We start from the raw sequence: 24996 nt of genomic DNA, 5'->3' as shown, positions 1-24996 counted from the left end.
GTAAGAAGATTGTATTTTCACTTACCACACTTCACAACAAGCTTATGGTGTTATTATTATTATTATTTTTTTTTTAGACATTGGCAAGGAAATATTGAAAATGTTTTTGGTTTTTTTTCTGAAGATATGCAAAATTATAATGAGTGGGCTCTTGTCTCCACAAACCAGACTCTTGTCCTGGAGGAGGGTCTTCAGCTTCTCACCAGGGAAATGTTCCAATGGCCATAATATTGGTACAAAATTCTCCATGGAAATATGTTTTTTTTTTTTTTTTCTTTTACTTTCTCCATCCATCCATTTTCTTCCGCTTTATCCAGGGTAAGGTCGTGGAGACAGCTGTCCAGGCAGGGACTCCCAGACTTCTCTTTTCATGCTCATGTCCTCCAGCTCCTCCAGGGGGATCTTAAGGCGTTCCCAGGTCAGCCCAGAGACATAGTCCCTCCAGTGTGTCCTGGTTCTTCCCCGGGGCCTCCTCCTGGTGGGACATGCCTGGAACACCTCCTGAGGGAGGTGTCCATGAGGCATCCGGTGCAGATGCCCGAGCCACCACAGCTGCTTCTCTCGACGTGGAGGAGCAGCGGCTCTACTCCGAGCTCCTCCCTTTTGACTGAGCTCCTCACCCTATCTCTAAGGGAGCGCCCAGTCACCCTTTCGGTCATTACCCAGAGCTCATGACCATAGGTGAGGGTAGGAATGTAGATTGAATCGAGCGCTTTGCCTTTCAGCTCAGCTCCCTCTTCACGACAACAGTCCGATACAGAGACCACATCACTGCCTCAAGTGGAGGAGTTCAAGTATCTCGGGGTCTTTTTAACTTTTTGTTTTCATGAAATCATCCAGTTGACATGTCATCTCCAGAAAGTGTTACTAGAATGCTAAATCACTGTTTCCCAGTGATTTTTTTGGGTCACCTTTTCACAATCTGCATGTAGATCTGCAATATATATATACATACATCTCTCCACACACCCCCACTCCTCACTTTTTAGCAGCACCGTCTTGTCTGACCAATTTTCTGTGGGAAACACTGATTACTGTTTTTTAAAACTTGAGTACCGTATTTTCAGACTATAAGGCGCTCTTAAAATCCCTTAATTTTCTGAAAAATCGACAGTGTGCCTTGTAATCTGGTGCACTTTATGTATTAATTCTGGTTGTGCTTACTGAACTTGAACTGATTTTCACATATATTGCTAAGTCATATTCTTTAGTCCGACAGAAGCTGACTGCATCATCGCACAAGGAGCAAGCTTTTTCTCTTTTTTTTTATCCTTATAGTTTATGCAAATTAAACTATAAGTTTTAAGTTCTGTTTCTGTAAATTGTAAACAAAAGTGCACAAAGCTGCTAATGTCTATTGACTTGGGTCGCGAAGATTTGACATTTTTAAAATATGGATCCCCAGAAAAAAAAGTTTGGGAAACACTGTGCTAAACAACAGCTCAAAAGCATGAATTGTGAGCCAACTCGCCTTTCCACAGATCTGACATGTGACATGGCTTGGTGGCATCACCTGATTATCGCAGTGGAGATGAGCGAGTTTTATGCCATATTACTTACCATTTTCTCTTACTTACATCAACTTAAGTATATAAATATAAAGTTACTAAACAGTTTTTCACAATTTATAAAGAAATACATGTAATCAGATGGTCTGTTCTGTTCACTGATGTAGTCTAACATTTGGTTGATCATTTCAAAACATTTTACAAGACTTTTAACTAGTCAAGGAGAATTGACAAAGGCAAATATTGACTGACAAACAATCACAAGATGTACAAGAAGTATCACATGTCTTCCAGAAGATGTTTGTACAGATGTAAACTTTGGGATTAGCATTTTTTATGCAGAATAAGACCTGATGCTTTATTGTTTGTTATGATTTCGATGAGTCTTGCAGCCTTAGTTGTTGTATTTCAGAGCAGTGCTATGTCCTGCTGCTGTCACTGTAATCGCTGTAATGAGTCTGAGCTGCAGTGATCACATGACCTGGCCCACAAAGCTCTGTCTGTCTGGGATATTTAGTGTTTGAAAAGGTGAAGTCCAAACCCGCTCTACTCTTATGTGTGGACCATTCACTCAGCTGTGAATAAATGTCATGTGTGTGCAGTCCTCTGAAGTCTCAGCAGAGTTGTGTAATACATTTGAATAGTGAGCTTAAGCTATTATGCAAGATCTTAGTGAGGAGGAGGATGGGACAAAATGCCACAAGATTATCATCCCTCTGGAAAACAATGTTGTATTTTTTTCTTTTAAAGTTTGCCATTTGTTATCTGCAAACAATATAATGTGATATATTATAAGAATTTATAAACAGGAGAAAGGTGAAAGCATGGAGTGAGTTAACTGGATTTTGGGGAGTAACTGGACAGTTTAATCTGCCTTTTCTCTTCTGATGCTGTTTAGTACATCTCTGTACACATTTTGCTCATGATTCTGAAAATGTTGAGAACTGAGCATTGCAATTCCTAGCTTTGTTTAGTCAACTAATCTATGCATAGAGAATGCCTTTTGTTGACCAAGAATTTTTTAGCTTTCAAATACTGCCCTATTGGTACATATCGGTACTGTTGAAAAACTGCAATGATCCTGATATTTCTCTATTGAACCAAGGTTTTTGAAAAAAAAAAATAATAATTTAACTGATTTATTTTAGTAGTCGACTGGTCAGTGATTAGATTTTTTTATCGAATTGTTAAACAATTGAAAACTGAGAAACCACAAATTTTGAATTATGCTGACTTATAGGGAGGAAGTATTAGGGCAGGATTCCCCAATTCCCGGGCGGAGGACCGGTACCAGGTTATGGGTCATTTGGTACCGGGCCACGAAAGCGCAAACACCCCCGTCGTACGTTGCCCTGGAAAGTCCTGTCCTGTTCGCCGCACGGACCGTCCGTCCGTCCTGCGCCACTAAACCAGGCCTAAAACAGGATTTAGCCAGGACCACTGGACCATGGCCAACACAAAATGTATGGCTCTTCGCTGATTGGCTGGTGCCCAGACTTGCACTTCCGGGGTTCTTGCAAACCGTCTAGTGTATTCTGATTCCTGACCTAGTCGCTGGAGAGAAAGCGGAGGCACTAGGTGGTGCCAGCCTGGCTAAGAGTATATAGCCTACATATAAAATAGTTTATTCTTTGACACTGTAAATTAATAATCCATTTGTCTTTATACTGGGTTTATGGTAATTCTGTAGTAATTATAATCTCCTCCACTTTACAAAATAACACAGGGTTGTAACTAAATAATATTTTGTGTGACTGTAGACTAAACCAAACCCTCCCCCCTTTGTAAAAGTATCTCTTTAATCCTTTCCTTTAAACCTCGTTATTTTTTTCTTTCATTTTTCTCAGGAGTGAAACTGTAGCGGATTAACCCACAATGGAGTTATGTGACAAAGCTTTCGTTTGGCTTTGGGGCCCATGTGACTGTAGAACTCTGGATAAATCCTACAAATACACTTCTTTATACTCTATAACTATCTATAACTTCAGATGCATTTATTTATTACCTATATGTATAGTTTCTGTTTGTTCTAGCTGGTTTAAAGGCATTTTTCCATGTATCTGGGCAAAGTTTGTATTGTTCTAGTACAGATATATTGTATAAGCAGTTCTTAAAGGTGCACTGTGTAACTTTGCTACTTGCTTCTTTCCATGGAGATGTTATTTCTTTGCCTGGAATGTTCCACAGTAAGACATTAAACATATCTTCCTTGCATTTGTTCAATAACAGGTGTTTTATAGCTAAAAAAAAACCTTAAAAAGCATGAATTCTTACAATGTGCAGGCTTGCCTCTCCATAGATCTGACCATTAACCTACTGTGATTAGCAAGTTTATTTTCATACTGAGCAAAACACTAATATTACCCTGGAGAGAAAAGTTACTCAGTGCCCCTTCAAGGTCAAAACAAGTCCGCTGTGTACTTTCTGCTTCTGATTGTCAAGGGGTTTATTGTCTGATAATCAGGAAGTTCACGTTAGGATGCTAGTTGTGAGCAGTTATGGCAAAACTCCGCTCTGGTTGTGAAAAGTGTCAATGAACTCACGTTTTTCAGACAGTAAAAATCAGATGCAGCGCCCTTAAAACAAATTTAAATGGAAAACAATTTGGCCTGATTATTTACTATTGATCAGAGGAATCTTGTTAACTGGATATTCATATTTTAATTGGCCTATATTTATTTTTTGCTTGTTTAAATCGAGACTGTAAACTGTATTTCGCACTTTTCTTTGTCATGGCAGATCTTGTGTTATTTGAGAAGGCGGATTAGCTCTCTTAAGCCCAATAGTGCTGAAGGGCAGCTCATATCCTCCAGTCAAATGTGTGTTTGGGGTTAAATCTCAAAAATTGATGTTTCCAGATGAAAACACAAAATAGGTCTGCATTCACACCCCTGCTGGTTTGGTCCTGGTTTGATCCTGGTTTTGTCCTGATGTATGGACTTGGACTAAAGCTGGACTAAACCAGGCCTAGAACTGGATCAGACCATGTTTAGTTCTGATTTTAGTCTCATTTTAGTTAAGTTCAAATTAAGTCTGTGCAATTAATTGAATTTTAATCGCGATTTTGATTTGTGTGTCAAACAATCTCCAAACGCAGTTAATTGAGTTGAAAGGATTTTGAAACATATATTTTGGGTTATTTCTTATCTAAGTATACTTATCATATTTTTTAAATATAGAGATTGTAGAACAGCTGGATATATGGTTTATTTTGGATACATTTATGTTTTTCTATGCCGTATTTCAAAGTTTATTTTATTTATTTTATGTTTTATACATCGCAAAACTGCTCTAAGGTTCATATTTGTAGCCTATATTAATTTTCAATTTGAAAGTTTTGCGTAATTTATCAATAACAAAGTGTTTTTGTTTTTGTTTTTTTGAGAGAGAAATGCTGAATACATGCATTGTATAGCAAAAAAATAATCATTTGAATAATCGTGATTTCAGTATTGACCAAAGTAATTGTGATAATGATTTTTTCCATAACCAAGCAGAACAGAACAGAATAAAAAAATAGAATAGAAATTACATCTGTATTTATAGTATTTAAAATATGAGTAAAACAACCAAAAATATCAGACTATATTATACAGATATGCACATATAAAATGTTATAGTTAAGCAATATACAAGAGCTAAGATTTATTACCAAGTCAATTTGGCAATAAAACTTGACTCTAATGACCCGTTTTCTTATAAACGTGTTTGAGTTCTTCCATTAGTTGTAACATAATCCTCTCTTTCTGCGTCCTACTGAAGGTTTTTTTGGCTGTGGAGTCTGAGAGGTGCTGGAGGGCAGGGCTCTGTGTTGAGCCTTTTCATGTGTTATCAGGATCAGGTCGAGTATAAGACAAATAAACAGTGACTTTGGGTCTGGTAAAAGGCGTCGCTCTGGTCCAAAGGGTCACACACAAGAAACGGTTTATAATGAGGTCTTTTCAGTCCATGGTGAATGAGATTTTATTTATTCTATACGCTGTTCTTGGTTTTATTGTCATGAGAAAATAATAAATTGATCTACTTTTTACGTTTTTGTTGGGACTAGGGATGGGCATGATTAATCGATTAATCGATAATTGATCATTAAGAATTTCATCGATTACGTTAATTTTAATCGACAAACCGAATGTAGGTTGCTGTGCGTAGCGTGACCAAACAGGGGTCCGTACATGTAGCTCTCTGCACTCAGAAGGAGCGAACAAACACAAACAGTAGGTCAGCCTGCAGCGTGCAGAAGCACAAATGCGTATTTAACGATGATTTGTACAAGAAATTCCACGCTTTCCATTGCGTTCGGGAGTGTGAGTCCATGTGCACAGTGTACAAAGCAGGAACATATGTTTCAGTGTCCAGTATGAAAAAGCTTTACCAGGTGAGAGTCGCGCAATGTCAATGACGAGTCCCGACCTCCCACCCCCCGTACGGTTTCCTGGTTTTGACAAACGCAAATATGGTCACACTAACCTGTATTCACCTGAGTCATGTCTTTTAATCCAACAGAAGTTGACCGCATCAGCGCACAAGAGCTGTAGTTTTATCTTCGCTGAGTTTATGCAAATTAGCGATGCGGCTTTAAGTTTAGTTTCTGTGAGAGTTGTGCAAAACTGAATTAAACACATTATAATGTCAAACGGATTGATGTGGCTCTAGAGTCGTTACGGTTTATATGTCGTAAAGTTGAATTTATTTATGCAGATTAGTAGTGCAGATAGTAATAATAATGATGATCATTTTAATATAAAAACGTTAATGATTAATCGATAATCGATCGTTAATTCTTCCGACGATCGATTAAGAAAATTTCATCGAATACCCATCCCTAGTTGGGACAGAGAATATTAGAAACTTACACCAGCTATTAAATCAAATCCATACACTGTAAATGGACATAGCTAACCCGCTAGCCGCAGCGTTCCAAATAGGAAGTGAGCATGGGCGCACCTCTGGCTCCACTGGCTCTGGCTCCAGTTCACTTTGTATTGAATTACATCACCCCTCTCTAAATAAACTGCTTTTCACAGGCTCCTCATTTGTTTTTTAAATGTTCAATTTAACGCGCTCTACATGATCCTGTTTTTTATTTCGCTGTTTTGTCTGTAAATAAATTCCTATTCCTAGGCTCCAAATTTGCTCCTATAGCTTCTAGCCTCTGTGAGCTTCATTTGACTGAAGCTGAACGCTGTGGGTGACGTCACACTCGCTTAGTTCACTTCTTTACACAGTCTATGTTCAAATAAATCTGCAGTGCACAGAGGAAATGTTGGGTAGTTTTAAAGGTGGTGCAATTAAATACAATTTTAGCCACCATGATTATAAAATATAAAATATTAGTATTTAAACATATTTGTAAACTGTTTGTTTTTGCTAAGGCATCTCTGGACCATTAATCTGCTTATAACAAAGATGACAGACTTTTGCCAATAACTTCAGTTTCAGCAGGGGTCACCAAACTTTTTTCTCAGAGGGCCACATTATCGCTCCTGACTGTGACAGGGGCCGGGGTCAGGTCAGCCGTATAACAGAATTGTCTGACCGTGACGACGCAGATTATATTCTTTGAAAACTGCCACACTTTCTTTACATATAAGACAAACTGCACAGTCCTTACACTGAACAAATAAACAATCGGTCGTCCACTGTTCTTTGAAAACTCTGCACTCTGTCAGCTTTTCGTACTTTTCGTACACACTACAGAACTCTGCGCATGCGTTCACTGTCGCTGTTTAATCTCGAGCTTGTGAGATGATGAAAATTTGGCGGCAAATTCGGCAGCAAATGTAAATATGTCATAATTATTTAAATACAAATACTTCATATAAATATAATTTTTAATTGAAAAAATGAACAAAATACAAGATGCAGACATGTTATTATTTGCCAAAAAGTAATAAAAAAAAAAGGTTATGACAACTGTGATGGGTGCCAGGGTCGGGTCGGTCGTTTAACAGAACTGTTTGACCCTGACGACGCAGATTATATTCTTTGAAAACTGCCACACCTTCTTTACATATAAAACAAACTGCACAGTCCTTTACACTGAACAAATAAACAATCGGTCGTCCACTGTTCTTTGAAAACTCTGCACTCTGTCAACTTTTCGTACTTTAACACTAGTCATTTTACTGTCCTTAACTGCACTACAGAACTCTGCGTGTGCGTTGACTGTCACTGTTTCATCTCGAGCTTGTCAGGTGATGAAAATTCGGCAGCAAATTCGGCAGCAAATGTAAATATGTCATAATTATTTAAATGTAAACATAAATACTTCATATAAATATCATTTTTAATTGAAAAAAAATGCAGACATGTTATTATTTGCCAAAAAGTAATAAAAAAAATAGGTTATGACAACTGTGATGGGGCTGGGGTCGGGTCGGCCGTGTAACAAAACCATATGACTCTGACGACACATTTTATACTCTTTGAAAACCGCGACACTTTCTTTACATATCAGACAAACTGCAAGGTCCTTACACTGAACAAATAAACCATCGGTCGTCCACTGTTCTCTGTTGTCAGGTGACGAAAATTCAGCTGCAAATTCATCACGTTCATTCATCATTCATCACAAATGTCAAACCTCAATACTCTTAAGCAATTCAGCACCGTGGAGTAATTATTAAGAATCACGATTTCACACCGAACCTGAAATTGTGTTTTAATTACTGTACAGTTAAACAGTGTAATTGTGTCTTAAAAGTGCTGTTTTGAGTGTTGAGTGGATTACAGAGCACGTTCGAGGAGCACAGAGACCGAGGCTGTCCTGTCATGGAAAAACCAGTCATTATACACACACACACACACACAACTCTGCTCTGTGTGTGTGTGTGTTTCTGTGCACACGCTCACATCACTCAGACATTTACAACAACATTCAAAGTGATAATATGTGCGTGTCTGGGGGTGGAAAGTCAACAGCTTGATTCAATGGAAATATAAAGTTAAAGGTGCATTGTGTAACTTTTCTGGTGGAGGGTCTGTTAAATTACTTTTTTCCATGGAAATGTCATTGCTTTGTCTGGAATGCTTCACAATATCGTATTTATTAAACCTTTCTATCTTCACGGAGACCAAACCAGACCAAGTTACACGTCAGATCTGTGGCGAGGCGACACTCAGAATGCCTGTCTCTGTTTTTGAGCTATGAAACCACTTCTAACTGAATATGTGTCAAGTACTGCTGTTTAATGTCACACTGTGGAACATTCCGGACAAGCAGAGTGCAACCTTTAATTATTAGTTTAAAAGCATTTAAAGATAAAGTTCGTGACATTCTGGGGGTGGAAAGTCATCTGCATAACTCAGTGAAAATAGAAAGTTAAAACTGAAGTCATACTTGTAATTTACAGGCTAAGTACAGGTTCATTTGAGTCTTGTTCTTGCAGACAAAAGCCTGCTCACTGTAAGGACACTGTGTTTTTCAAAGTCCATAATGAACGTACATGCTTTTATTTTAGTCTATATTTTGGCAAAAGAGTTACATACTGGTGATTTAAAGTTAAAATATGTGTTAAAAAAAGGTTAAGGTTAGGATCAGTCTCTACTAGGCCTGTCACAGTAATATATTTTGGGACTCAGTGTGTATCATGTGTACTATGCCTTTGAGCTTTTATAGTATTTTTGTTGTAATACAGTAAGATTTGAGCTGTAGAGGGTTGAATAACTAACTTCTGTGATTAAATATTGATTCATTTTGCTGTTTATTTGTTGTTCGTCTCTTTAAGAATGGTCTACTGGGATTATACTGCTTTACTGTTATTGTGTCAGTGGTATTAGTAGTACAAAACTAAACAAAATATAAACTACAACCCCATGGATCATGACCGAAAGGGTTTAGGCTGAAGTAAAAAGTACTTATAAAGCCTAACCCTTGTAAACAATGACAGAATTCCATGAAAGAAAGGCATCGTAGTGGAATAAAGTAGTTTCAGTATCATAATTTATCTTAGTATATCTTTGTAGCAATATATTGTGTCAGAATTTGTAATTGTGACACGTCTAGTCTCCAGGAAATTAATGTAAGTCAGCGTAATATTCTCAAAAAGCAAGGAAATGCGTGTCTGTGTGTGTCTGTGTGTGTGTAAGAGAGAGGGGACTTTACCACTGTCTCCACTGTCTGTACTGAACATTAGATCCTTGTATGTCATCTCCTCTTCTTCTTTATGTCATGATTCTGTTCTTTGCTCCCTCTTCATCGTTGCTGGACACAGAGGCTGTTGTAACTAAACAAACATTGCTTCACTTGTGCGTTTGAGATAAACACAAAGTCAGTATGTGAGCAACGCAAGACCAGGAACGGACATTTAATCATATTTATTTAACACTAAACTCAAGTCTAGAATTATTTTGAGTAATTGGTCTGTTGATTCTTTGATTGAAGCAGATGGATCGGATGTTTTTTGAATGGTCTTGAGCCTACAATTTTTAAGTAATAGGGATGTAACAATAACCGAAATATCGTGATATCATCAAAAGTCTCACAATAATATCGTGGGCTGTCACAATATATCGTATCACAAGTTCCTTTGCTTAAATGCATGGTTTTATAGTAGCAACAGCTAATAAACATCAGGAACTACATATCCCATGATACATTTCAGCGCAGACAACATGCAGAAATATGTTTTTACTTGAATTCTTGGGAATATGACGGAAATAATTCACACCAAAATGTCGTCAGGGTATTTTAAAAGCAAAAAAAGCATCCTATCTACAATTATATCAGCCTCTCCAAAATATCGCAATGAATATCGTACCGTGAGATGCATATCGTGATAATATTGTACCAAGAGATTTGGACATCGTTACATCTCTATTAAGTAAATATAATGTCCGTCTCCAACTACAAATGTTGCATAAAGGTGCAATATTACGTAACTTTGTGGAGGAACTTTCAGTCGTTAGTACTTTGTTTGGAGTCGGTTGTTCCACAGTATTTGATTAAACTTATTTTCTCCATAGAGACAAGCAGGGGACAGGTCAGATCTGTGGAGAGGTGACACTATTTACAGTAAGAATGGATGATTTGCAAGAGATTTTTGAGCTGTATTTGAATAAATGCAAGATGGATAGTTTATTGGCATACCAGGAAACATTGTAGGCAAAAAATTGTCATCACCATGGAGACACGCAGGTCGTTACATTGGTAAAGGTATAAAACATGCAAACAGTGCAGTTTATGGATTCTGATTTCAATATATTTTGGGTCTATATTATGTTATTTTACATGTTTAAAACACAAATCCTGCATATTTAGGTTGAGTTCTTCAAAACACACTGGTCCACCTTGTGATGTCATGTGGTAATACACTGTTTTTAAACTCATATACACCTTCACTAGAATCATTTGGATGATTTCAATGCTGGAATTGCCAATCTCTACTGAACTGAAGGGAGCTGTTAACTTGAAAAACCTTGTAAATTCAATTCAATTCAAGTTTATTTATATAGCACATTTAAAACAACTTCAGCTGACCAAAGTGCTCCACATACAAGTCAACAAAATAGAAGAAACAGTTACATATACATATACATATACATATACATATACATATATACAGATAACATGTGAAAACTACAATAAAAACACCAAGATAACCTGACTAGCTAGAACTAAATGCCAGGGAGAAGAGGTGAGTTTTCAGTCTAGTCTTAAACTGCTTTACAGACTGAGAGGATCTGACAGGAAGAAGAAGGTTGTTCCACAGTCTGGGCGCTGCCACAGAAAAGGCTCTGTCATCTCTCGTCTTGAGCCTAGTTTTGGGTACGACCAACAGGAGCTGGTCAGCTGATCTCAGGGCTCTGGGCAGAGTACAGGGCTGCAGTAATTCCCTCATAAACTAGACCTGTAGAGTGCAAACATTTGAAAACAATAATAACATTTTAAACTGCATCCTATATAAGACAGGGAGCCAGTGCAGGTTACATACACACACAGATGTGATGTGTTCTCGTTTCTTAGTATTTGTCAGCAGACGAGCTGTAGCTTTGCAGACCTGTTCTAACCCTACATACAAAGAATTGCAATAGTCCAGGCATGATGTTACAAAAGCATGGATAGCTCTTTCGAACTCTGTGGGAGGTAGGGCTTAAAAAAACCCACTTCATTACATCACAAGGTGGAACAAAGCATAATACAGGGTTACTCAAACACGTGTGAATGAAACAAAACACAACTCCAGGTCTATTTTTGATGAGGTAACAACATTATAAAACATCTTAAAGCTCGCAAGAATCAATTTAGCATAGTAATGGACCTTTTAAATGGCCAACATACTCAATCTTGACTGCAAATAATTAAATTGCAATTAAACTTTTTCCCAGACATATTTTTGAAGAGGTTTTTGTTTTAATTGTGTTGCCATGGCGTCATAAGTCGCTCTAATGTCTGTGTCCATTGTAATTGTGGATTACCGTAATTGCTCTTTGTCAGATTTTTGGGAGTGTGTCCAAGTGTTTAAAGAAGAATCACTGATGTAATGTTCAACTGTCCCATTATCTCATCACCTCTCTCCTCAGACGACTTTATGTCTGTGTTACCGACCTTTTACCCTCTTCATGATTAGACTTGACTTATACTAAAGTGTTTCTATATTATAAATGATTTCAGCTCCTTGTTTTAGCTTAGCAGTGCAGATTTCAGTCTTCTCTCAAATGTTAATGCTACTGATACTGAATATGTTTTAAAGGTCCCATATTACACAAAATTGACTATTAAGAGATTTTTTAGCCATGTTAAAATGTTGTTGCCTCATCAGAAACATACCTGGAGTTGTATTTAATTTCATTCACACATTTGACTAACTCTATTATTGATCTCTAAATCTGAAAATACTCTGTTCCACCTTGTGATGTCATGAAGTTGTTGTTTTCAAGTACCATTTAACTTTGTTCAGTAGAGTTTGGCAATTCCAATTCTAAAATAAATCATACGATTCTCGTGAATGTGTATGGAGTTTTAAAAACGCAGTGGAGCGCTTTCTGTATTACCACTTGACAACCCAAGGGAGAACAGAGTGTTTTATATATAACAGTCTAAATATACAGGATTTATGTTAAACATATGTGAATGAAACAAACACAACTCCAGGTTTGTTTGTGATCAGGAAACAACATTGTAACATATATATAGCATTAGGGCTGGGCGATATGGATCAAAAAATATATCTCGATATATATTTTGCTATATCTCGATATATGTTCAAGAAAAAATAACCCCCTAAAACTGAAAACTGCAAAAACAAATCTGCCAAATTCCACAAGGTCTTTTTTTTTTTATTGAAGTGTAAGAGGTCGGCAGTTCATATAGGAACATTTAAGATTACAAAAAAACCCTAATTACATAAATAATAATTTAACTGGAAAATAAAAAATAATATATATTTCCTCCTTTTCATTCATAAATAAAACAACTCAACACAAGCTCATCTTTGCATTAACTCTGTTATCCAGACCAGAACCATAACCATGAGCTCATTTAGCAGAAGAAGCTCAGGATGTTCCTTATTTCAATAGATCCATGTTTCTATCCAGCAGTGAGGAGCTCTGAGGTTTAATCCCTACAATCCACTGCAGATCAAATCAAACGTTTCCAAACACTATTGTACAAGTTACACTGCAGCAGATTATTAATTAAAATCTTCTGCATAAATAAACTTTACACTGCTAAACTTTACAATATATAAAGTATAATGACTATAGAGCCACAAAAGCCCATTTACGATAATAATGTGTTTAATGCAGTTTTGCGCACGTGTTTACATTTTACAGAAACGAAACTTAAGCGCATGGCTCATTTGCATAAACAGCGCACTTCTCATGCAGCTCAGCTCGTTTAGCTTCTTTCGGGCTAAAGGACGCGACTCGGTGGAATATGAGGATGTGCTGCTGGTCGTTTTGTCTGTAAATGGTGGAAAAGGTTCGTGGCGCTAGAAGCTTTTCACTGGCACCAACTTTCAGCGTTCACGGCGATAGTGACGAGTGAAGGAGACACGAGCGAACAAAATCAGGGAGGCGAGGGCGCGCGGGCGACGAGAGAGAAGGTAAACAAGCGAAGCGGCGAAATCAGAATTGAATATAAGCATTATATCGATATATACGATATGTCAGAATTCATATCGAGATATATTTAAAATATCGATATATCGCCCACCCCTATATAGCATAATATCAACCCTTTAAAGGGACAGTCTGGAATTTTGGACAAAGGGCCTCATTTCCTAGTGAGCCAGAGTGTTGGAGACGTGTGGAGACACTTTTTAAAATATTCCATCCAATCCTTGTATTTGCAGAGGTCACTGGTGCTAGACTGGTCCATCTCAATGGCCATAGTTATCCTGCCACTAAAAACAGTCTTAGCCACTCCACAAAACACCCGAAGAAAATCTATTATAACGCCAGACTGTCGATGTAAATGTCTGTGTCGATAGAATAATATTTAAAATAAAACTAACCTTGCATCGCTTGAATCGTGGGATGTTGAGGAACTATTTTCTCATATATCAGTCCGCCGCTGCCAAGTTTTCTATCAGGAAGTACAACTCACTGCTGCTGCTGCTCAGACATAAATCCTTCAAATGCAACGTTGGTTTTACTTCTAAAATTATTCTATCAACAGACATTCACATTGACTGGTGTAATAATAGATTTGCTTCGGGTGTTTTGTGGAGTGGGTAAGACTGTTTTTTGTGGCAGGATAACTATGACCATTGACATGCACTAGCCTAGCACCAGTGACCTTTGCAAATACAAGGACTGGATGGAATATTTTAAAAAATGTCTCCACACGTCTCCAACACTCAGGACCTCATTTCCTGGTGAGCCAATGTCCAAAATTTCGGACTGTCCCTTTAAATCTGACTAAGGCAAATACTGGTTAAAAAAAAAAAGTTTTGTAATAACTTTTTAAATGAGTGTGTGTATTAGTCCATCTGTAGTGTCCCCTCTTAACACTGACAGAAATCCAAACTGCTCCAGGTGTGATGGTCCTGTCTCAGCTTCCCCAAAATGAGTCTATTAAATCACCTGGATCCAGTTTCACACTCACAATAACACCTCTGTACACTTTGTAGACTTGTGTTCACTGTTCTCATGTCTCCCTCCTCCTTCCTTCTAACTCCAGACTTTTGTAGTGTTAAATGGGATAAGACTTCTCTGTTAACACTACACAGAGTTGAAAGAAGAGCGTTGGTGAAGAGGAAGTTGATTCAGAGGTCCCTCTCTCACAGCTCCCACTGCTTATGCCTAAAGCAGAGACCCATAATAGCACATTTGTAACAGTGTACTTGAGAGACTCCAGGTGTATTGACTTATCTTAGAGTCCAAGCCATAATTAGAGCTGGGCATTACTGAGCCATAAGCCAGAAACTTCATATGATGGTTTTCTTGCCTTTAGGAGAAAGCTAAATCCATAACTAGATTGATATGTGTCATTCTGAATTAATTTCTATACATTGCCAATCTGTGGCTCTCACTGAAAGTGATCGGAAAACACGGAGCTGTCCACAAATCCATAAAGCATTTACCTTCTGCACATTTTTCATAAACAAAATAGTCCATATTGACACTAAAATAGGCTGAAGTGTGTTTGTTTTGGTTCGTTTGAGCGCTTCACCCTTGGCCTCGACACGAACCTGAGTGCTGCTTTCTGATTGGTCGATCTATCACACTCTAAGATGGATTCTGGTGTTTGTGAACTCAAAAATATCACGAGAACCAAAATATCATGACATCGTACCGTCAAAGTTCTCACAATAATATCGTGGACCATCACAATATATCAAATTACAAGTCTCTTTGCTTAAGTTAAGAGTTATGGTGCAGCAATAGACAGCAATAGAAAAAAATCATCGAGATCGAGACATTGAGAACTACATAGACTCCATATTTGCTCCATTTCAGTGTAGACTGTAATAGATAATAGGAAAAAACAGTTTTAAGTCTTAGTTCTTTGAGTTAAGTCTTGTCAAGGCATTTTAAGATGAAAAATTGCAACTTCACAGTTTTGTTAGTCTCCACAAAATATCGCAATCAATATCATACCGTGAGATGTATATCGTGAAAATATTGTACTGAGAGATTTGTTTTATCATGAGCCTCCCCACCATATCGTGAGCTTTCCCACAATATCGCAATAAATATTGTATCGTGAGGTTCATACCGTGAGACTTGGATATCGTTACACCCTTCTAGTGTCTAAATTATAAGCACAAATGTGGGACAACAATGGAAACTGTCCACTGTCTCGACCAAATAAATTAGGATAGGAAACAGGAAAGTTCATTATCAAGATATCAACCGATATTTTTTTTTTTTTTTTTCCATGACCGATGTCGATTGTTTCAGATTCAAGAAGCCTATGGTTGAAGAGCTCTGCTGATATATTTCGTCTGATATTGATATTTGTCATTTTCACCAAATTATGTCAATCAAACTTTATTTATAGAGCCTTTTACAACACTCAAGATGAGAGTGCTTCACATTAAAATTAACCCAAATAACGGCTTGTGCTGGAGATTTACGACTGATCGCTGATTATCTAAAAAGTTCAAATATCGAGTCGATATATCGATTTATCACTAATTGTTAATACTTTTGACCATTTGATCTCTTATTCATCAGTGTGCATGTTCATTCACTATTTCCATATATTTTACATAGCATTTAGCGTAGTTTTTCACATTAAAATTCATCTGATGTTGCCATAGTCTGGGTTTAACATTCCATACTTCCTCTTCAGGTAGACAGTGATCCCTGTGACGAGGCAGCAAAGCATCATGGGAGGAAGTGGCTGTGTTTTTGTTAGTTTGACATATCTGAGCAAACAGACTGATGCTAATGAAATACAGGGCGGGACTGTTTAGCCCTGTGTGTGTGAACAGTGAGTGCTCTGTGAGAAAGGTGCTGCCCCCGAGGGAGACTGCTGGCACTGCATGGTCCAGTATAAACACAACTTCACACAAACTCAACTCTGCCGGCTATGACCAAAATATTCACTGCTCTTTAGTCTACTCAAGTGGATTTCCTCTACTTTAAGCTTGCGTTATTGAAAATAGGAACCAGAGATGGGAGATTCCTCCTTGAAAACTCAACTAAAATCTCCAAGGGATACATTTTTCTGATGGTTTTAACATTAATATTTATAACATTTAATAAAGGTGTTTAAATAGCTCATATCACAATTTTCTTTTATAATGTTGTTTTCTCATCAAAAACATACCTGGAGTTGTGTTTTCTTTCATTCACACATGTTTAACGCACAAACACTGCGTATTTAGGCTGAGTTCTTCTCTTGTACTGAAAATATTTTGTGATGTCATGTACAGGGGTGTAGTGGGCGTGGTATGTGGGGGTTCGCCGTCCACACACTTCTCCCGACGTGAGATATAAACAAACCAAAAATATAAAATAGCTACAACTTAAATGTCAAACCGGAGCTATTGACAATAGTGAAAATAACCTGCATAGACTCTTCAGTACTGTCCTAGAGTGACCTGTGACATGAGGGGACCAGGACTGAACCAGAACTAAAACATGACTAAAACAGGTCTAAACCAGGACAAAACCAGGACTGAGGGGGCACTCAGAGCATCAAAAGCGAAAGTCAAACTTATAAAACATGTTAATACGTTGTTTTTGACAAATATATTTTCAAAACAGTAAGAGGTAACACGTTGATCTAAATATGTTATGTGTTCGCAGTTAAAGGTGCATTGTGTACATTTTCTGCTATTGCTTTGTCTGGAATTTTTCACAGTATGGCTTCATGTTACAGGTCAGATCTGTGGAGAGGCGACCCTGCTCACAGTCATAATGTCTGTTTTTGTAGGTATTTTGAGCAGTAAAACCACCTGTAATTGAATAAATGTAAGCTAGAGCTGTTTAATGTCATAGTGTGGAACATTCCAGGCAGAGCAATGACATACTCATAGAAAAAAGCAAGTGACGGACCCACAACCAAAAAAAATTACATAGTGCACCTTTAATACCCCATCAACTAAAATATCTGGATCTTAATTTACGTATTTTTATTGTTGTTTTGCAGGATCCGCCCTCAGTTGGCCAAAGAGAAGATCGAGGGCTGTCATATCTGCACGTACGTGATGCCCGGAGAGCCCCAGGTGTTTCTGGGTAAAGACAAGGCCTTCACCTACGATCATGTGTTTGATATGGACACGCATCAGGACCCCATCTACACAAACTGCACTGAGAGGCTCATCGAGGGCTGCTTCGAGGGCTACAACGCCACCATCTTCGCCTATGGACAGGTCTGAGATGAACACTTTGTTGATTCTAAAAAAAATCTAGCTGTAGTGCCACAAATTAGTAGCCTGATTCATCCACCGGTTTCACTTTGTGGAAACTGTCTGACCTCTCAGCATTAGGATTTGTTCGCTTAACAGTAGGCAGGTACTTTTTTTATTTAACCAATAGCTGCTATTTGGTCGTGACATATGTAATGCACCACTAACAGGGCTAACTGGTATATTAGGCTTACTTTGTCTAGGATCTATCCCCATGGACAGATCCTAGTCAAAGCAAGCCTAAAAACAAAGCAAAGCAAAAACCTCTCCATAGAAACAAGCAGGTGGCAGACCTTCCACTAAAATAATGTTACAAAGTGCACCTTTATTATTAACATTGTCTATGGAATATTAGGCAAGGCAAGTTTATTATATGTGTATTGAAAAAGACATTAAATGAGAGAGAAGATTGCAGAATAGGGATGTAATGATATCCAAATCTCACGGTGGTGGTGTTACTATTAGGCAAAAGTAAGCAGCTGCCTAGGATCCTCAAATCTGGAGGGGTCCCCAACCAATTGCCCTCAGTGCCACTAATGGTCGAGGCTTCAGAGCAACTTGGTTTTCTCTCAATAAATGAAACAATAATCATAAGAAAAATAATAATAATCATATGTAATGGATGAAAACAAAAATGTAATTGTACTATCAAAAAAAGGAAAACTACTTTCAGTTCTGAGGCTAAGACAAGTTTCCGATCCACCGTAATTCAAATAAATGAAGATGTGCATGTCTCAAGAACAGGGAAAATGGGGAAAAACAGACAAAGATATTATAAAAACAAAACAAAAAAAAATGGTGCATTATAGTGAGTGCCCCAAACTCAAGTTCATTTAGGGCCCCGAAATTGCTGACTCCGCCACTGTCTCACAGTACGGTATTATCACGATATTTACTGCGATTTTGAAGGGGCTAATATAATTGTAGATGGGACATTTTTTTTGCTATTAAAATACCATGACAAGATTTTGGTGTCAATTATTTCCATCATAATCCTAAGAATTCAAGTCAAAATCATATTTCTTCATGTTGTCTGCACTGAAATTAATCATGGGACTTGTAGTTTCCAATGTTTATAAGCTGTTGCTACCATAAAACAATGCATTTAAGCAAAGGAACTTGTGATTTGATATATTGGGATGGTCCACGATATCATTGTGAGACTTTTGACAATATGATATCACGATATTTCCGTTATTGTTACATCCCTTGTGCCGAATGAAAACCTTTGAGTCATACGAAAAATGAAACTATTGGTCAAAGTAGAGGCCTGTTTCACATGTTCAAGAAGACTGTTTCCATGTTCCATATTAGACAGTAGCAAGTGCCAAAAATCCACTTTTATTTTCATTAGTGCGTGGTAAATTCTCAGCTGATAAGTACAGCATGTTTTCCAAATATTTATCTTGACCTACTTCCATATCAGGACGATTGCAGATTTACTTACTGTTAATCTAACCGCTGTCTGGGTAGATTTCTGATAAGAGGCAGTTATGTTATTCAGATACTCCCATTAGATCAATGATAAAACAGTGTTGACTTGACCTGTCAGCTAACGTGCCCAGGCCTGCACTCTACTCCATTTAATATTCTCTGATAGGCTTTCCTCAGAGAGACACTGGGAGCTTACTGAGCGAATGTATTGCTTCACCTCATACCAAACACACAGAATCACCAGGCCAAAATGTTCTGGCTCCAAGCGTATAAAACGTGATGAAGGATTTCCCAAACAGTGAAAAGAAAAACCGCATTAAACCGTCAGGGAACTAATTACAAAATGATGGTATGATGATGAGTGATTACATAAAGTGCTTCTGAAGCTTTACTTTGTGGTTGTAGAAATGTATCTGAGCTAATGTAAACGAAGGCGAAAACAGTTAAAAGTCTTTGTTGTGTAATCACAGCAGGTCTGGATATATTGTTGTTGTGTCCTTGAGCAAGACACTTCACGCAACTGTGGCAAACAAAGTCCTGTAGCTTAGAATACCCACATGTGAAGTGAATAAATAATGAATTAAAGAGTCCATTATTGCACAAAATTTACCCTTGTGAGCTTTAAGTCATGTTATAATGTTGTTACCTCCTCAAAAACATACCTGGAGTTGTGTTTTGTTTCATTCACACATGTCTGAGTAACTCTTTATTGTTAGTCTGTCTATATCTACAAAGCTCAAAATGCTCTGTTCCACCTTGTGATGCCATGAAGTAATTTTCAAGTTAACAGTTACCTTTTACCTTTAGTTCAGTAGAATCTGGCGAATCCAGGACTGAAATTATCCAAATGATTCTAGTGAAGATGTATGGAGTTTTAAAACACTTACCCCATTTTTCGGACTATAAGGCGCAACGGATTATAAGGCGCAATATCAATGTAATGTTGAATTCTCCCCGTCTATTTTCATACATACGGCTCACTGGATTATAAGGCGCATTAAGCGAAACAAACGGACGACACTTAAGACTGATGCTTAGCCCAGGCGTCCACAATCCATTGGCAGATTGTGGCGTAAATCGCCCGGCGTTTCCTTCCTGTCTTGGTGAATGTGTGTTATGAATGTGAATGTGGGTGAATAAAATAGGTTTTGTTTTTTTATTTCCTACAAGGACAACTGAAATACACATTGAGTAATAATGTGTTTAGTGCAACTTTGCGCAGATTTGTTTACGTTTTACAGAAACTAAACTTAAAACCACATGGCTAATTTGCATAAACTATTAATGCCCAAAAAACAGCTCGCTCCTTGTGCGCTGATGCTGTCAGCTTCTGTCGGACTGAAGGACACGACTATGGTAGCTGTAATTCTCCGACAATCCATCAAGCAGTGTGGCTTTGTAGCTTACCAAAGTTGTACTGAAACATTTTTGACAGATTTTTGAGTGTCTTATACAACATAAAATTGGTTTGAGGTCAGGAAACACAACCAGAATTAATACATAAGGTGCACCGGATTATAAGGTGTACTGTCAATTAAAATTAAGAGAAAATTAAAGAATTTTAAGTGCGCCTTATAGTCCAAAAAATACGGTACTACCACATGCGAGAAGAACTCGGCCTAAATATGCAGAGTTTGTGTGTTAACATGTGTGAATGAAACAAAACACAACTCCAGGTCTGTTTTTGATGAGGAAACAACATTATATCATAGGTCAGAAAATAGCATAAATGGACCCTTTAAGAAATAAGAATCATAAAACAGTAGTATAAAGCATATTAACTTTGCACCAATCCAGCTTTTTCACTTCTGATACAAATGTTGGCTTCCTGACATGAAAAAAATACCAAAACAGAGGCTGGTAATTGGAATAATTTCCTTAAAGCCTCACTGTGTAACTTTCTAACCAATAACAGACCAAAATAAACCAATGCTATTTTCCATACTGGATGTTTTTTTGTTTTTTTTTATTGCAGTGAAAAACAGTACTATTCTGTGTGCTTACTGTGGGGGGTTTGCATCTCCACAAACATGACCTTTATTTGTCCTGGAGGAGAGCCTCGGCTTGTCGCCATGGAAATGTTGTTGTTTTGGCGAAAATGTTCCTTGGACTGGCATAAAACTTCAAACTAATACAGAGAGTGTTCTGAACCGTGGATTTAGCTTTCTATTTCTGTGGAATTATGGAGGTGACGTGTGGTACCACCTTCAGAAAGTGACCAATGAACACAAAACAGAACTGATCCAAATGTCTTGCACAACAGTTGTCCTTTAAGTAACTACACTTGAGTTAGTACATGTGTAGGATCAAACAGTAGCCTGTTGGTACTTTACAGTGACATCATGCTGGGGGTGTCAAATATTTAAACAGTAGCCTTCTTACCCTCCTTTTCCATGCTCCCCACTGCTCCTCTCTCTCTCGCTCTCTCTCTTTCCCTCCATTATTCGTCCTTTCATTGTTCCTTAACATTTGTTCCTTAACATTTGTTCTCACATCTGAAGCAGCTTTCAGTGAACACAGCGGTGCTCCTCACTCTGATTTACGCCTGAACACACACCTTCAAGTCACAGGTGCAGGTTCAGAGCACACACACACACACACACACACACACACACACACACACACACACGCACACACACACACACGCACACACACACACACACACTGGGTCTCCATGCTGTTTAGAGACATTACACCGACCTGCATACATTTCCTGGAAACTGATTCTAACTTGAACTGTTGTCGTAATAAAGTGCAGTCTAGTGTTGTCCAGTCTTACTATACTTCCATTGTAGGGAGTATTATACTTCTGATCACTTTGGCCAAGATAACAAGGAATTCACCACAGTTCCGATTTGCCCAAACCATAAGACATTTTATCTTGTATCAAAATGAGGCTGTGGGTTAATTGAGATTTGCTTTAAAATAAAATGGAAAAAAATAAACTACAAATTTTAAACAATGTACAGCAGTCCAAACTTATTCCTCACATTTCTAACATATTCCTAGCTTGATAATTAATCACCACAAGAAGTTTATAAGTTTTTTACAACTTACAGAGACTACTGTAATAGTAACAACAACTAGCATGCTGATAGTGTGTCTTACTTCCTGTTTCGTGGATAATAAATTGCTCTATAATTAGAGGCTGAAAATACACAGAGGTTTATACGAGAAAACATGATGACGTCACGTCCAGGGCAGCAGCCATTTTGGTAGGCAAAAAGCGTCCGTATCAACAAGTCAACATCAACATCGTCAACAGTTATCGGAGTTTTAACTTTTCAAAGTAAAGTTTTTGATCCTCAACATTCAGTGACTTAGCGTAAGACGATGAAGTCATGTCAGAACAATTAAATGCAAAACCTTCAAAATAAAACTAATTATCTCACGACAAACAAACACAAATCACCTGTCAACACAAACAAGCGGCCCCACTGACTTTTTGTGTACCATTCACTGTGCACGTGCGGAAAAGCAGGATGTAAACAAAAATGTCTTGTATTTTGACTCCAGGAGCTGATTTTACAATATATCTGTACTGGAACAAGACAAATCTTACTTTATTACATGAAAAAAAATTGTACAATCGCTGATCTTATGAGTATTTATGACATGGTTACCTGATTTTTGTCCCCATAAAGGCGGCAGGTTCCAATGACTTGAGTGTGTGTAGATTTTCAGCCCCACATTGTGCTAAATACCCTTTCACACACGCCTCTTTCAGGACGTCCAGCAGGAGCGCGGGGGCACGGGCGAATTTGAACCCACTCTCGCATTCCTCTGTTTACTGCCATGGTGACCACACGGACCTGACCCAGAGAGGGGGGGAGAGGAGAGAGACGAGAAGGTGGAGAAAGAGGAGAGGGGGGAGGGGGGGTCTGGTCCACAGAGACTGGACTAAGCACTGTAACACATGTAGTACAAGTGTAAATGCTTCTGTACAAATCCAGAAAAGTGGCACCAAATTAGCCTTGAAAAATGAAATCCTAAACCTGCTTTGACTTGGGTTTGTTATTGAAAACAGAGAGGTAAAGGAGCTCCATGAATCTGTGTGTCATTTGTTCATTCGTTTTTCAAAATAAAACCAAAAATAAGACTATTTTCTTCGTTATTTGTCTCCAAAACCAAAATGCAAAAATGGATAAAGATTCGTATTTTCACTTTTCGATTTTCTGTTTAAATGAATAATGGAAAAAACAGATAACGATGTTTCTTGTTTTTGTGACTTAAAGTACAATGCCGGACTTTTGCGCTGCATACGGACTAAACCAGGACTAAACCAGGACTGAACCAGGACTAAACCAGGACTAAACCAGGACTAAACCAGGACTAAACCGGTCTCAGTCCTGATCTGGTCCTGGTCTCAGTCCTGGTCTCATTCCTGATCTGGTCCTGGTCTCAGTCCTGATCTGGTCCTGGTCTCAGTCCTGATCTGGTCCTGGTCTCAGTCCTGATATGGTCCTGGTCTCAGTCCTGATCTGGTCCTGGTCTCAGTCCTGGTCTCAGTCCTTGTCTCAGTCCCGGTCTGGTCCCTGTATGGTCCCAGTTTCAATCCCCATCTCAGTCCCGGTCCGGTCCTGGTTTCAGTCCAAATCTCAGTCCTGATCTCAGTCCCGGTCTGGTCCTGGTCTGGTCCCAGTCTCAGTCCTGATCACCTGGTTTAATCCCGGTTCAGTCCGTATGTGGCGCAAAAGTCTGGCATCGCAGTTTACGTCACTGAAACGGGAAATGGCCATTATCTGTTTTTTTCTATTATTCATTTAAACACAAAAAATTTAGAAAAACAAATGAACGAATGATACACGGATGTCCATGCTATGTTAGTATGTTATATTTTTGTGGTAATACATTTTCACAAAACAAGTGTACAAAAAAATGAAAACTGTATATAATAAATAAATAAAAATTTAAATTATTCCTTTTTCAAATACTCCACCAAGGACATCCAAATCAAAAATCTGATGTTTTAACACAGCTGATTAACATAATGACACAACAGCTCAAAATGTGAGTGCCAAGAGTGCCATGAGGTAACATTTGGGATCAAAATTTGTATTATTTTTATATACTAGGTGCATGAATAAAACTGTATGATTGCGTGCCATAACCTCTGCTCCTTTTGGATTCTAGATCAATTTTATGCTATCTTAAACCCCTTTCCATAGCTGTGCCACTGTACTTCAGTTTGTCTAAAGTTTCTAATGAAGAAGCTCGTGTGTGATCAGACGTGCTGAAGCGTGAATGAGTTCAGGCCTTGACCCCTTCAGAATGCACTCACCTTCTGCGCTGGGCACGTGGTTCAGTGGATCTGGTGACACTTAGAGTAAGCCAAAGTATTATCACCAAGTCAAATAACACACAGCTTTCATTTCTTTTCATATTGTGATCTGGCAAAGTTTGAAATCTGCTCCACACTACTACCATGGGAGTTGCTGTACTGTTACAAAGTCAGTCATTTAATTTAAGTTCAGTGACTTGCAGAGCCCATTCATAAATAATGGAAATAATACATAATAAGGTGTATGTACTAGTAGGTGTGTAGAAAGAGGTTAATTTCTACATATCTGCACTTGTTTGTTGATTATTCCCTGGTTTAGACCTGGTTTTGACCTGGTTTAGACTCAGTTTAGACCTGGTTTAGACCTGGCTTAGACCTGGTTTAGACCCAGTTTAGACCCGGTTTAGACCTGATTTTGTCCCGGTTTAGACCAGGTTTATATTTACCACAATAATGACCCAGGAGAATA

General features: G+C 38.1%; 1 protein-coding gene across 2 annotated transcripts in view; it reads left to right on the top strand.

The window, feature by feature from the left end:
• Nucleotides 1–24996, top strand: part of kif21a (kinesin family member 21A) — a 107736-nt gene that overhangs the window by 31574 nt on the left and 51166 nt on the right. For both annotated transcript variants that reach the window (XM_055153568.1, XM_055153567.1), the window contains exon 2: nt 17554–17776. In XM_055153568.1, the coding sequence (XP_055009543.1) occupies nt 17554–17776 (223 nt within the window). The remainder of the gene's footprint in view (nt 1–17553; nt 17777–24996) is intronic.

The sequence above is a fragment of the Boleophthalmus pectinirostris genome, unplaced genomic scaffold (genome assembly GCF_026225935.1).
Source record: "Boleophthalmus pectinirostris isolate CB_2022bp ecotype Guang Dong unplaced genomic scaffold, ASM2622593v1 HiC_scaffold_18, whole genome shotgun sequence".
Taxonomy (NCBI): Eukaryota; Metazoa; Chordata; class Actinopteri; order Gobiiformes; family Gobiidae; genus Boleophthalmus; species Boleophthalmus pectinirostris.
This window is presented reverse-complemented; position numbering and strand designations above follow the sequence as displayed.